The sequence below is a fragment of the Ochotona princeps genome, chromosome 10, assembly GCF_030435755.1.
Source record: "Ochotona princeps isolate mOchPri1 chromosome 10, mOchPri1.hap1, whole genome shotgun sequence".
Lineage (NCBI taxonomy): Eukaryota > Metazoa > Chordata > Mammalia > Lagomorpha > Ochotonidae > Ochotona > Ochotona princeps.
In genome coordinates, this window is record NC_080841.1 from 42,968,452 (window position 1) to 42,983,574 (window position 15,123).

A 15,123-nucleotide genomic window follows, 5' to 3' on the forward strand; every position below is an offset into this window, starting at 1 on the left:
GACACATTCTTCAACACAAACCTGAGTTATTTTACTTCTGCCTGTTTGACGAGAATTGTATTCAAAAGATAAACTTGCTGATAGGAAATATTTTGCTGGTTTTGCAGGCAGGGTTTCTCATTGCTCCTTCCTGAATCCACTGGGGACACTGGCACTCATGGCTCTGTGGTTTGCACTTCGAGGGCATTTTCCCATGTATTCCAACAACTGGCTAATTTGCACAAAGCTTTATCCAGGAGGTTTATATTCCCAATTATTTATTCAGTCACTTGTTGATATCAGCAGGGGTTTGGGATGTTCATTTGATTCACTGAGCTGTATTCCAATACCACTTAAGTTTATTGCACACAGTTTCAGCTTTACACTATAATCAGTGCATTCAGCTGCGTGTTGGTCCCTCTGCATGCCTATAACACATCGGGCACGCAGGCATAAAACACCTTCTCACTTTTTTAGTAAGATGCTATAGGCTCATCGTGTATAGGCCCAGTTCCAGTTCTAGAATCATTTCTCCAAAGAGCCCCGTTCCTTTCACTAAAGCATGGTGTTAGACACCAAAATTCAGGATCTGGTTATATCAGAGTTGTAAATGATAGTGAAAACCCACTCTAGTTCTTAATTGGAAATGTTCTTCTGTGGCCCCTGAAAAGTGGAACTCTGAAAAGTTCCACTGCTGGATTTTCAATCTGTTCACTGTTCTTGCTGACAAGGTTGAATGATAAGAACAGGATGACAGCACAAATAGGAGCAGAATTAAGAAAAGTACCTTTTTTTCTTGACTTTTATCTACTACAGAATATTGAGTGCTCTCACCTGTCTCACTGTATGGCAGCTTTATATCTCAGACTACTTAACACAGATCCCATGTACAGGTTAACCTGCACACTCTGAAATCAACAGAAACTCTTACATGACTATTTCCAAGAAACCTTCTTTTAAATAACCTACACTAATCTAACAGTGGACTTTACAAACTGGAAACTTTGGCAAAGTAAACCAGTTTGGCCTTTTCTTGGGTATGTCAGCTTAGATTTGTTTTTGTTTGTCTCAGGAGATATGGAAATTGAGTTTATTCCATTCTACTCATCAGCATTCCTTTCTGGATGCTTATTCATCAGCATTCGTTTTTGGATGATTTGAAAATTAAAAGCAAAACAAAACAAAACCCTACAAGATATAAGCTATAGCAAGTAAAAAAGGGCTTATATCAGATCTAACATGGACATCATCAAAGATGAATTCATTTTGAGAAACGCCTAAATTACTCTCAGGCCATCTGCTTATAGTGTTTGGTCTGTCTACCTTTCTCCAGGAGTCTGCAAGCACATGTTGAAAACAGAGAAAAAATATCTGAGGTTTATCTGATGCTAACTAAAGCTTTCTTCAGGCCTGGTGTGATGGCTCAATTGGCTAATCCTCTCCCCTCAAATGCCAGCATCCCGTTTAAGTGCTGGATCATGTCTCTGCTGCTCCACTTCCCAACCAGCTCCCTGCCTGTGGCCTGGGAAAGCAGTTGAGGATGGCTCAAAGCCTTGGGACCCTGCACCCATGTGGGAGACCTATAAGAAGTTCCTGGCTCCTGGCTTTGGATTGGCTCAGCTCCCACTGTTGTGGCCACCGGGGGAGTGAACTAGCAGATGGAAGATCTCTCTCTCTCTCGTTCTCTGTGCTTACTAGTAGTGCATGTAGGAGCCTGGACTGGGAATGCCTCAAAGTTTCTTAGGGGATTCCCCTGAACAAAATGGAAGAATCAAAGCATTAACCAAGAAAAGATGGAAAATGGAGTAGATCAATCAACCACCTCAGCTATATGCTTCCAGCGGAAAACTGGACAAGGGGAAACTCTAAGATGGACTATGTCAATCAGTGGACTCTGCACCAGCCTCATCATACCTGGACTGTTGCTGATGATATGTCGGAGCTTCTAATTGATCGAGGTGACGCTCTGCTGGCTCTGCCCTCAAACCTGAGAGGGCCTCCCTAAGAGGCCGTTGAACTTGAACTGGACAGTGGGATGCTGGACTCTGTATGGTGTGAGCTTTTAATTAGGGAATCTCAACGGAACCTGAGCTGTGGTTATGCATCAGGGTGAAGGAATTCACCATGGGGGAAGGGTTTGGGGTGAAGGGGGGGAATCCCAGTACCTATGAAATTGTGTCATGTAATACAATGTAATTAATGAATAAATGAATATTAAAAAAAATAAATAAATGTAAAGTGCCTAGCAAAAAAAAAAAAAAAATCTGCCTTTCCAATAAAAATAAATAAATCTTTCAAAAAGCAAAACCAAACAAAACCTAAACCTCTCATCTTACCAGAAAGTGTGAACATGTCTTTCTCTAGTTCTAACAGAAATCTCCTGGCTAGTAGAAACAATAAGACACCACCAATTTAAGATGCTACCACTTTAGAGGTGAAAAACAGTGGGTAGAAGGGGATGCCTCAAAACTGATGAAATATATTAACAAAAGATATCTCTGTTTAATACTACAACATTTTGAAAAATTCAAGGAAACCCCTTTCCCTCTACATTTTCATGTTACTCTCAGCACTTATCAGCACTTCTTATTTCACATTGTTTTTACTTAGAACTTATAAAATACATCAGCAGAGTCTTCTCTGTACATTTAATGGAGAATCTGCCCTTAATACTAGCTGGCTCCCTAAATTCTTGCCATTGTGATCGATCAAAATAGGCTAAGTTTTCTCCTTACTTGTACAATAACCACAGGGAAACTGCTCTACACCTGAGAAAGGCTAAAGAACTGCACTTCACACTCTAAATAACGACAGTCACTGCATAGTGCCCCCAATAGCTTTACAATTCCCTCTGCATGAGTATTTGCTAAACAGCTACTATTCAGTCAAGGACTGCAATAAAAAATCCTAAACAAGAATTCACGTGAAATTAAGCATCATTTGTAACAACAAGAACTACCATTAACATGTCTAGAAATGTGACGTGTACTCAGGCATTCTTTAGTGTGTAAGTGGGTAATACCTAATTGTTTATTCATATCTAATACGTATGCAGGTTAGAGGAACAGTGGAAGGAGAAAACGCAAAAAAAAAAAAAATGGTATCAATAGATAAAATTTATTTTTGATCATCTAAACTGTTCTGACAATGTTAACTCACCTTTTCTGGAATATTTTGAGTAATGACATCCAAATGAGTCAAAACTGATAAAAACGTACAAATGCTTGTTTTAAGTTTTTCTTCACCCTGAAAAAATAGTCAGAGAAATGTAAAAAGTTAAAAAAGGCTTCCTGTAAGGTGTGCTCATGCAAGGCACCATGCTAGACTCTCCCGAGGGCATGAGCCGGAGGCAGCTCTTTGCTGAAGCAGCCACTGGGAGGGGAATGAGAAGGAACTTTCTGGAGAGAAACTCCAAAGACTGCACATAATATAAAATTCTGCACAACTCAACCGTGCACTTGTCACTGAGGTAGAGGGCCAAGAGTACACTCAGGGTTTCAGGATGGGGAAAACAGCCTTGGGGAAGAGCCAAGCAAACGGTGGCAGGAAGGAGTTGGAATAGGTGAGAATGAGTAAGATAAGCAAAGAAGCAGGGACAGATGGCAGGAAGAGGTGACAAGAAAAGCATGGCACACCAGCGACAATGATGAGGCTCAACTAGTTAAATGGGGCCACGTTATAGAAGATGTTAAACAACTACAATGAAAGACTTCTCAACATCAGTGACTAGAATAAAACATTATTCAAGTATTAATGAACTCAGGGATGCCAAGCAGGAGGAACAGCTCGAAACAGATCCAAGAGGTGTGCCCACTGATGGATTCCTTGCTGCAACTAGCAGCTATTTGATGTCTTCCATCATGGAAACTAGGGAAAGCAGCAAGAGACAGGGTTCGAGCTCTCATGGAATTTACAATCTAGCAGGAAGAGAAGCAAAAATCAAATTACATCAAATTTCTGGTTGGAAGAAGCACCATTCATGTGCTTTAAAAACCTACAAAAAGACCTAACTGCTCATACAGATAACTTATTTTAGGAGTGGCATGTGAACTGAGACCAGAAATGAGAGTTGTTGCTATATGGACAGGAGAAAGGAGGCCATTTCAAGAAAAGGACAGGGCATGTGTAATGGCCTGAGCACAAAAAGCTACCTAGGAAAGAGGGAAAAAGCCAGTGCTGGACTCAATTCTGCCAATGGCCAGGGTGAACCACGCCTCTGCACTCATGCCCTGTCTAGGCTCTGTTCCCCTCCAGGAGGGCCAGTCTGCCAGAGATCTTCACAAGCATGTCACAATCAGAGGCTGGATGGGCACTCGCATGTCAGGGCAGGACCTCTGGACTGTTCATCCCTGGAACGCTGAGTTCCTGCATACAGAGGTTAGGTTACGCTCCTGGACACATGGAGCAGGAGGGACACTGGCCACCACAGCCCTTCCTGTTGTCACCTCAGCTGAGGGGACAAACCTGTGAGTGATGCAGCCTTTTGGCAGTTCAAGTTCCAACAGACATCAAGTACAGTCAGGCCCAATCGGCACACAAAATCAGGAAGAACAAGGCTCTGCTGACATGACTATGTTTAGCAGAGTTCTGAAGAGACCTGGAATGGTGCTCTCAGAGGAGCTGGGGCAGGAGGAAGGCACAATGTCACACAAGACCTGCAGCTCATTCTTGGAAGTTTGATCATCATACCAAGAACAATACTTTGAACAAGCAGGATAACCTGTTCAAATAAGTGTTCATTTTGGAAATCGCACTGGCTGTGATGTGAAAGGAAACTAGACCCAAACAAAGAGTTTACAGGCAGCCCAGAGAGAAAGCTATGTAGTAGATAACAGCAGCTTGAACCAAGATACAATGGGAGACACAGAGGATGGACAACTTGATAACACCAGGGGGCTAAAACTGTGGCATGTAGAGTCCAGGCTGGTGCAGCTGCAGATGCTGGTGCCATTCATGATGGAAGGAAGATCAACTCTGGGGAAAAACAAGGCACTTGGAGCTAAACACATAAGCTTCAAATCAATGGTTAAACAATCAAGGAAAACAGCTGCAACAAGAGTCAGCAAACTTACACTGTATGGGGCCCCTAGTCTCTCTGCTACCTCCACTCCACTAACCACTTGGGTACAAATGCAGCCAGAAAGAGTAACTCAGCACATGGATCTGGCTATGTTGCAGCAAATTATGCCAGGCCAACACCTGAATGAGAGCTCAGGGCAAGATGCCCAGAATGGAAATACATTAGTGAACTGGTCATTTCAGGTAATAACTAAGCCCACAGCATAGATAAGGGTCCCTGGGGAAAAAATAGGAAAACATAAGGGGGAGAGAAATAAGCCTAACCCTAGAGAACCTAGCATTTAATAGCTGCGTAGGGAAGAAAAGGCCTGGAAGACATAGAAGGGAGAGGAAGAGCAGAGGGGGCAGGTGCAACTGGGAGTGTATGTCACTAAAAGCCACAACAAGGGACAGCGTGAATGTGGCCAAAGAGGGGAGAAGGCTGGCAAGTGGCACAGGGCAGAGGCCCACATGAGCCCTCAACAACAGTGCAATAGATAGGAAGCTGGTGTGCAAGGGATGGAGGATGGGTTAGGACAGGATACAGGAAAATGGAGCTAGGGAACAGACACCTCTTTCGGGAAATCTGCCTGTAACATGGGAGAGACAGTGGGTGGTTATGGATGCAAAGCTATTTGCTGTAATCACTCACAAAAAGCAGCTATGATTTAAGCATACTTAACACCAACAGAACCATTGTGTCAAGGACAGACCAAGGATAGAAGATGACGAGAAGTCCCTAAGAAGGTAGGAGGCAAGAGGAAAGAAGGTAGGAGGCAAAGGAGCTGCCGATCAGCTCAATTCCTCTGGAGCAGAGGGGCATAGTTACGTCCCTCATGGGAAAAAGAAGGCAGGATTGCATATGGATACAGAAAAAGATGGATCTGTACAATGCCTGTTGAGAAGACACAGCTGTTCCTGTGTGATTACTTTTATCTCTCTCAGTAATAAAGGAAGGCAAGGTGATCTGCTCTGAGTAAAGAGGAAAAGGGTGTGTAGTAGACAACTGCCTCTTTCTTTAGATATCTATCCTGAATCTGCTTTCAAATCTCAGACCACAAGAGTCATAGGAAAAGCCTGAAAATGGCAGATACTCCAGTTTCCCAACCTCCCTGCTAATAGGCAAGGAGGCATCTGACCTGGTCCCAAAGACACCTACCCTAAATCCTACGCTGCAGTCCAGCTCTCAGGTGGCTACGGCGGGAGCACTGCTCCACTGGCGCCACCCATCCAGTGGGGCGAGTTCCCTGTGGCTGCAGAGCAGGAAGCCATTGAACCTGTTTGGATCCCAGCAGTGTCCTAAATTGGCTCTGCAGCCTCCCAGACCTTCTAAATTCTTTTTCAACTCTTGCTGGATTCCATCAGCACAATTTTCCTTTGCTCACAACTAAAATCTCCTGACTGCTGGCCCCAGGAAACGAATCAGATATTTGAAGACTACATCCAAGACCTAATTGGAGGCAGAGGAGAATGAGCAAAGTAGAAAACTTAGAATTACTGGTGCCACTGCTAATGCATGAGCCTTAGCTGTCTTGGAGGCTTTTGGGGGGAGTTTCAGAGGCAGGGTCTATCCTCTGAGGGCAGGTACAAACCAGAGTAATATAGCCATGGATGTGAGAAGTCATCCAGCAAGAAGGACACGTTTTTTTGTTTGTTTTTTTTTTTCTCTTAATCACAGACATAAGAGGAAGGAAAGCCAGAGGAGGCACTTTGGCACAATGAAAGAGAATGCAGCTTATTACTGCTGCTGTTTATGGTGATGTGGAGAGGTCAAGCCGGGCAACTTGAGGACTGATGGACGTGGGGAAAGTGGGCTGGGCTGACAATCGAAGTGACAATGGAGAAGGCCTGTCAGTGGGTAGAGATGTAGAGAACCAGCAGTCACAATCTAGATGGCAAGGGAATTGCAGACAGAAAGGCAGCAGGTGAAATAACAAGTGCTTAGGGGAACTCGCCCCGCCGCCCCGTGAGGGCTGGGCAAAAGGAGGAAGCGACTACGACTGAGAGGTGACCTGCATCCTGGACAGGGACCTCAGCCAGGCGCATGGTCATCAGCTGTAGAGAAGGTGAGGGGAAGGCAAAGGGAGGCATTCCTCAGGGTGCTGCAAACACAGCGGGCAGGCCACGGGGACTCAGGAAGGCAAGAACCACCCAACAGTAAGACAAGACTTTTGGATGGAAGAGCAATAGGGAGGAACCAGCGACAAGTCCCCCAGGAAACACAAAGGAGGACACAGAGACTAAAGCAGAGAGGACAATGATGATTTCCTTTCCTTGAAACAGAAAGGAAGGATTTTAAGGAAAGTGTCCCATTTTCATTTCCATTTCTATTTTCATACAAAATAGGTGACTAAGAAAAAAGGACAAATTTAAAAATGAAAACATTCAAGGCTAGGATTTAAAACTGATGCCCACACCAAATATATCACTTGTCAGGAAGATGTAATTATAAAATTGATCATTAATCCTAATACCAAATCCTTAAAAATTACTGATGGGGCTGATGTGGTACAGTGGATTAAGTAGTTACCTGCAACACCAGCATTCCATATCAGAGTGAGGTCTGAGTCTCAGGCTGCCTGCTTTTCTGATCCAGCTCCTTGCTAAGAGGCCTGGGAAAGTAACACGAGATGGCCCTGGCCCCTCTGACCCACTTGGGAGATCCAGATAGGAATTCCTACTCCTGGACCTACACATCATGTCCATCTTGGCTAACTGGAGAATAAGCCCGCAAATGTAAGACTCTCTTTGCCTTCCAAATAACTAAAGAATTCTGTATTTTCAAGATCTAATACTACAAAGGGGAGAGGCTAGAGAACTGGGTACAGCGCAAATAAAACAAGAATGGAGATCAACTGGTGTTTGTTTTAAGCTGAGGGAAAGGGTTCTTCTGCTCTCTCCACTTCACCTGTGTTTTAAACTTTCCTAACTGAAAAGGGTTTTTGTTGTTATTGGTAATATCAGGAAGGCACTAAATTGTTCACTGTTACTTCTAAGATCAAACCAAGACACTGCTTGGTAAATAAAAACATGGAAGCCATCTATTGATGCCCTTCTTAATAACAAAGCCTTTCCCATCTTTATTTTATTTGAACAGAACAACTCTCAAAAGCATGGTATGACTGACAGACTCAAGATTGATGCCAAGATTTCTGTCATCCTGATGGATTAATATTCTGTAAAACATAACTTAAGTGTCAACGCATTTGGGTAACTGAAAACCAGAAACAACTATTACAATGAAACAAATCACCCAGCATAGTCAAAAGCATTTCCTAATTAAACAAACAACAAACAAAACCCTATACTTACAGAAGACAAACAATCCCAGAACTTTGAAAGAAACTGAGGGTATTTATGAAGAATTAAGATAATAATCCATTCTATAAAATATTTTATAGATGCTTGATTGTTGATAAATCCAGCCTGGAAAATCTTCTCAATAGTTCCGTTCAAGAAATTCTGAGGAAAAAATAAAGTATACAAATTAAAGTACTAAGGGATAAAAATTAAAATGGTAATTAAATTTAAAATAATAGCCCCCCATCCATAAAAAAAAAAAGACTAAGGTTTTATCCTAAGCAATTTATTGAATCTATAACTCTCAGGGCAAAAAAAATCCCAAAAAGTTGGATTGGAATTCAATGACACAGCAATTTAATTGAGAACTTTCCAATTCACACGATCATCAATGTCCCTAGGGAAGCTGAGGACTATCTATACATCCCCAGGAAAGAAGGCTCTGAAAGGCTGAATAACTTCCTAACATCACAGACCTGTTAAAGCCACAGACCTACTCAACGGTACAATCTAGGTGCATATTAAGATCTGCCAAGATGCTGGGACTCATACCTGCCCCAGAGAGGAGGTGGCACAGAGGCTGTCACCAGGAGGGACACAAAGCTGCAGAGAGGTAGGTCTCAGGCCAGGAATCCTCTTCTCTGACTCAGGCATCGGCAGTTGCTCCACCCCACCACTCCTTCTGCTGCCTCCCCAGCTAGGACCTCGAGTTCCAAACCATCTCTTCCAATCTTTCTCTTCAGAACTGTGCTTCTCCTAGAGTTACTGACATACATCTGAGTAGCAGGTGAGAAGCACACTCACCCACCCAGGCACATAAGAATAATACTATTACTGTTACTTATATTTATATTACAGAAAAGAAACCAGATCTTGAAAGATTTTCTGGTTGGCAGACTTGATATTGACCCACTTCTGACACTTCACTCACTTGCTGTATTTCATCACAGAGAGGTCATCTAAGCTCCCCTAAATACTGTACCCTTGTGTGTAAAATGGGAATATTTATAGCCTGCTTTGAGTGAGTATTGGGAAGGTTAAAGGAAACCATCTTAAACAACAATGTAAAACCCTTCTTTAAAAAAAATAATTATTTTAATTAGAAAGTCAGATTTACAGAGAGAAGAAAAGATTCTTCCAACTGTTGGTTCACTCCTCAAGTGGCCACAACGGCCAGAGCTGAGCAGATCCAAAGCCAGGACCCAGGACCTTCTTCCAGGTCTCCCACATAGGTGAGGATCCCAAAGCTTTGCGCCATCCTCTACTGCTTTCCCAGGCCATAAGCAGGGAGCTGGATGGGAAGTGGAGCAGCTGGGATATGAACTGGTGCCCATACGGGAGTCCCCTCTCTCTTTTTCCCTCTCCCCATGTAATTCTGCCTTTCAATACATTAATTAATCTTTAGAAATTAAAATAAAATAGGGCCTGACACAATAGCCTGGTGGCTAAAGTATTCACCATGCATGCTCTGGGAACCCATTCAGGTGCCAGTTTGTATCCCAGCTGCTCCACTTCCCATCCAGCTCCCTGCTTGTGGCCTGAGAAAGCAGTCAAGGACTGCCCAAAGCCTTGGGACCTTGCACCCACATGGGAGACCCAGAAGAAGCTCCTGCTTCCTGGCTTCAGATTGACTCAGTTCCAGCCATTGCAGCCATTTGGGGAGTGAATCAACGAATGGAAGATATTCCTCTCTGTCTCTGCTCCTCTCCATATATCTGACTCTCCAATAAAAATAAATCTTAAAAAAACTTAAATACAAATTTTAATAAATAAGTAAACAAAAATTGAATGAGTTTTATACCATTACTTTCTCATCATGATGATGTATTTTCTGAGCAAGCAAATGAAGCAAAGGTAGTGGGATTCCACTCAAACAGTCCACCCAGCTCCCCACTTTACCCAGTAACTGGATAAAGTCACTTGGCTGTAAGAGAATGTTTGCTTCATTGGTTTACAAGGCCACATAATTCATAAAGCTTTGGGAAAGAAAATCCACCACAGAACATGAGAACCTCATCCCAAATGATGTAGTTCCCCTGGTTTCTAAGTGTAGCTGAGAAGTTCTTTATTACTAATCAAATAGCATCTTAGAATTTAAACAGTTTAAAAGTTACATTAAAGTTCTCAAAAGAAAACATAATTGTTGAAGCCAAGTAGATAAGCTTCCAATTTACTTTAATATTTCTACACTTATTTCTAAATATTCTCATTAAAAAAAAAAACTAAACAGCTTGTATTTGGTTCAATGTACATTTAAAGTAGACTACTTCCTTCACTTAAAAAAAAAAAAGGCATAAGACCATGTCTGCAACATATCTGCTCTGTGAAACACTTCTGCTGAAGCGGTGCAGAGGCAGGAAGTACTTCACCTGATCGAAGCGGGGGAAGAGGACGAGCAGAGTCTGCCAGATCCGGTTTTTCACTCTGTGCTGCAGAGAATTCACATAGCAGCGGGTTCTGGACTTGGACACCAGCTCATCCTGGAGGGACAGGGATGAGGATCAAAGTCAAGTCACTTACCGTTCCTGTGATTCAAAGAGACAAAACGAGTGGCAACTTCAAATTTATATACTTTAAATGGGGCACACTGGCCTTCTGTCTCTCCACAAGTAGTTAAGAGAATAAGAAAGACAAGCAGTGACAGTTTAAAATCTCCTTTGCAGACACTGGATTCATTTGCTTTTATTTAACTTTCCTGTTTTGTTTTGCTTTTTAAATAAGGACAGTGTAACTGGAGAAACAGGGTAAAAGGAATGAAGAGACGCTGAAATAGTTGACACACAGATTACAATGCATCAATTTTGGCACTTCTCATATTACACTCCTGGTCCTCTTTACCTTTGGAATAATGCTGTGGACACGGACAGTGCCTCCAATTGCAGATGAGGGCTACAGTAACCCTTTAGCACCAGCATGCAGCTCTTCCTGGATCTTTAATGGGTGATGCTGTCCAGACTCAGTCACACATGTATCTACTTTTGTGACTGTATCTGACAGTGTGCTGGCTACTAAGCCAAGATAGCACTGACCATTTAAGACATCTGAAACTGTCCTCCAGGTGAACAGGCAATTCATGTAGCACTTTGAGAGCCATTTTCATCTCAGGTGGAAAAAAAACCTGTGTGAACTTTGCTTCTTCCACCATCTCATTATATATGTTTGAATGTGCAGAAAATTTCATAATCGCTAAATTCATATAGATTCTAATTGTTCCTGACAGTTTAAAATCTCATAGCCTCCCTCCTCTATTACCGTCATTTCTTTGGTGAAATCTTTCTTTGACACTGGCCTTTTTAGGTTTGGGTTCTGCTCAGCCCCAAGCAGGCTAAAAACAGCATCTCAGGGCAGGTCACTCATGTATGCTGAAGGCGCATCCTCACCTCAGTCAACCTGCACTAAGGCCTCCCCAGTCCTCCTCCCTCAGAAGTGCTAAAATTCCCTTTCCAGTTCAAAACCTTCCCTTTCCACATGCTCTTTTTTCAGAAAGATCTTTCTTTTCTCCACAATTCTATCAACTCTCTCCTCATCTGGTGAGCTCCCTGAAACAACCTGCACCCCAAGGATAATCTCTACCACATCATCAAAGGCACAGCCAATTCTCTCCACTACAGCCTCAAAGCTGTCTGCAGATTCCCTGCTTCTGAAGCACACCTGGGGTATTAAATCCTCTGACCCTTTTATTTCATCAACTGCAGGCATCAACTACAGAAAAAGCGAATCATCTGCCCCTACTAACTGCATTAGACACTGTATTCTGGGGCTTGGCGCAGTAACCTAGTGGCTGAAGTCCTTGTGTTGCATGTGATGGGATCCCATATGGGCGTTGGTTTGTGTCCTGGTTGCTTTACTTCCCATCCAGCTCCCTCCTTGTGCCCTGGGAAAGCAGTCCAGGATGCCCCAAAGCCTTGAGACTCAATACCCATGTGGGAGACCCAGAATAAGCTCCTCACTCCTGGCTTCAGATTGGTTCAGCTCTGGCTGTTGTAGTCACTTGGGGAGAGACCCAGTGGATGGAAGTTTTTCTGTCTCTTCTCCCTGTAAATTTGACTTTCCAATAAGAATAAATAAATCTTTCCAAAAAGAAAAGAAAGAAATCGTATTCTGGCAATCACCAGGCCCTCAAGACTGCTAGGCCCATGGTTCCCAAACTCTGCCATGTTTCCTAATCACTCATGGGCTAGACATAGCACAAAGTGCTGGGTCCCCTCCCCAGAGTTGCTGATTCAGCAGACGGATGGGGCCTGGAAGTATGCTGTGCTCCCAGCCGACGCACTGTCCAGGATAGATGAAGGGTTATGCCAGACAAGCACTGCGCTTTCCACATCAGCTTTCCAAAGTAACTGGCACCACCTCCTGTCCCAGCAGCAATGTATGAAGGTTCCAATTATGTCCCATCTTTAAAAAGTCAACTGACAGCCTCTGTCCTCCAGCCAGCACCAGGCTCACTCACTCATGACAACGTCCCTCCCACCGTACTGAGCTCGGCCCCAACATTACCCTGATAATGAGGGTCCTCCCCAGCCCCTTGTCTAAAGAGCTAAAAATACACTGCAACAGGTATTTTTGGTTCTGATAAAACACCCTGCTCCCACCACTTTAAATCCACTCTCCTTTAGAAAGCTAACAAAGCACTGTGTCCTGCGGATACCTCCTCTGACTCCCACATTGAGGAGGACTGGGGAGGCCTTAGTGCAGGTTAACTGAGGTGAGGATGCGCCTTCAGCATACATGAGTGACCTGCCCTGAGATGCTGTTTTTAGCCTGCTTGGGGCTGAGCAGAACCCAAACCTAAAAAGGCCAGTGTCAAAGGAAGATTTCACCAAAGAAATGACGGTAATAGAGGAAGGAGGCTATGAGATTTTAAAATGTCAGGAACAATTAGAATCTATATCAATTTAGCTATTGTGAAATTTTCTGCTTCCAAGGTCTTAGAGGGTATTTTGTAAGATAAAGGTAATTCAAAGTAAAATAAAGTATATTTACTTTATCTAACAGCTTGACTGCAAGATCTTCCAGAAACAACTTGTGAGACATATCTGAACCATCTAATAAGCACAGGAATTTGACAGCACAAATTCGCACATAATGGTCTTCCCTTTTAGTGCTGAAACACATAAAATGGCAAGGTATGTTAACACATTTTTAAAGCAGAAAAATACATCAAGTATTAATGTCCAATATCAAGACCTCTCAAAGTTTTGCTAGAGTAAGTAGGTTGGTATTTAATACATTTCAGTTCAGCATATGCAACAGAAGATGACAAAGGAATACATTAAAAGGAGAACCTGGACAGAAAGCATGAATGAGCATAAATTCATCCAGACTTCTGGAAAAACAATGCACACACTACTGATCCTAACCCAACCATATCTCATCTGAAGACTCAGGGCATACTTCATGGAAGAAACACTTCTGAAAGAGGACCAAAGACTCTGTCCACTCAGGCAGCAGCACGCAGAGCAGCTTCATCACATGCTATCAAGGCACATGCCTCGTTGGCCCGACTCAGCAAGCACTGTGCTCTCTCGGCACTCCAGCACCTTTGTTGCCCAAAGGCAGGAAGGTAAATCAGTCAGTAGAGTACCCAGTTCCAGGCTTCAGTCTGGCTCAATCCTGTTTCAGGATCTGGGAGGTGAACTAACAGGTCAGGACACATCACTGTCTCTGTCTCTGCCTTTCAAATTAAAAAAAAAAATTTAAAAAGAAAGAAAATATACACCCAAATTGTTGAAAGCTACATGAAAAATAAAACTTGAAAAAAGCTATTAGCATGCCCAATGCAATAGTGTAGTGGGTTAAAGTCCTCACCCTGAACGCGTCCGGGATCCCATATGGGCGCCGGTTCTAATCCCGGCAGCCCCGCTTCCCATCCCGCTCCCTGCCTGTGGCCTGGGAATGCAGTAGAGGATGACCCAAAACCTTGGGTCATCCCGTGGGAGACCCGGAAGAGGCTCTTGGCTTTGGATTGACTCAGCTCCAGCCGTTGCGGCCGCTTGGGGAGTGAAGCATTGGAGGGAAAATCTTCCTCTCTGTCTCTCCTCCTCTCTGTATATCTGCCTTTCCAATAAAAATAAATTAAAAAAAAAAGAAAAAAGAAAAAAGCTATTAGCAAGCTTTGAAAAACTTAGTTTGGAAATTAGCTAAGAACTGTCTTCTCTCAGAAATCAAAAGTGCAGGACTTAGCACCGAACTCCTTGAGTTGTATACAATATACAAAAGGTAAGCCTCAATGAAGTAGTTTGAAAACAACAAAACTTTAGAGCTTACATCAATTCTACTTGTGTGTAACATGCTGACTTTTTAAATGCAGAATTTTAATTGTATGCTGAACTTTATTGCCAGAGAAAGGACTGAAGAATAAAGTATGCTGGTAATCACCTCCCTCAAAAAGCAAAGAGACAGGCGTTTCATGGTCTCCACAGTTATTTCCTTATTTATGCTGCATTCTGAATTAAAAAATTTTTAAAGTCTTCTGAATTGTACTAAATGCAAAACACATGAAGAGAGTATATTAGTAAGGGAATATACTTCCTGATCTAACTATGATCAGGATCAAATGTCTTGTCATAGCATGTAAAATTCTGAACATCTCAGTTACATCAGGACATACTTACTTTTCAATAACAACGTTTGCCGCACAGTCATGTCCAAGATTTTCTACAAAAGTCTGTACATCCTGAATAAGTCTGTCCATAGAAAACATTCGTTAAAAATAAACAGTAGGTTTTAGACAGAAAATCAAAGCCCCAAAGTGAAAGGTAGCTTCTTATTAAAAGCTTGAAAACA

General features: G+C 42.8%; 1 protein-coding gene across 3 annotated transcripts in view; it reads right to left on the reverse strand.

The window, feature by feature from the left end:
* The window catches only part of TARBP1 (TAR (HIV-1) RNA binding protein 1), a 66,959-nt gene that overhangs the window by 11,648 nt on the left and 40,188 nt on the right, over positions 1-15,123 (reverse strand). For all 3 annotated transcript variants that reach the window (XM_058669361.1, XM_058669360.1, XM_058669362.1), the window contains exons 19-23: positions 14,952-15,023; positions 13,321-13,441; positions 10,707-10,817; positions 8,350-8,499; positions 3,139-3,225 (exon numbers count right to left, since the gene is read on the reverse strand). In XM_058669361.1, coding sequence (XP_058525344.1) covers positions 3,139-3,225; positions 8,350-8,499; positions 10,707-10,817; positions 13,321-13,441; positions 14,952-15,023 — 541 coding nt within the window. The remainder of the gene's footprint in view (positions 1-3,138; positions 3,226-8,349; positions 8,500-10,706; positions 10,818-13,320; positions 13,442-14,951; positions 15,024-15,123) is intronic.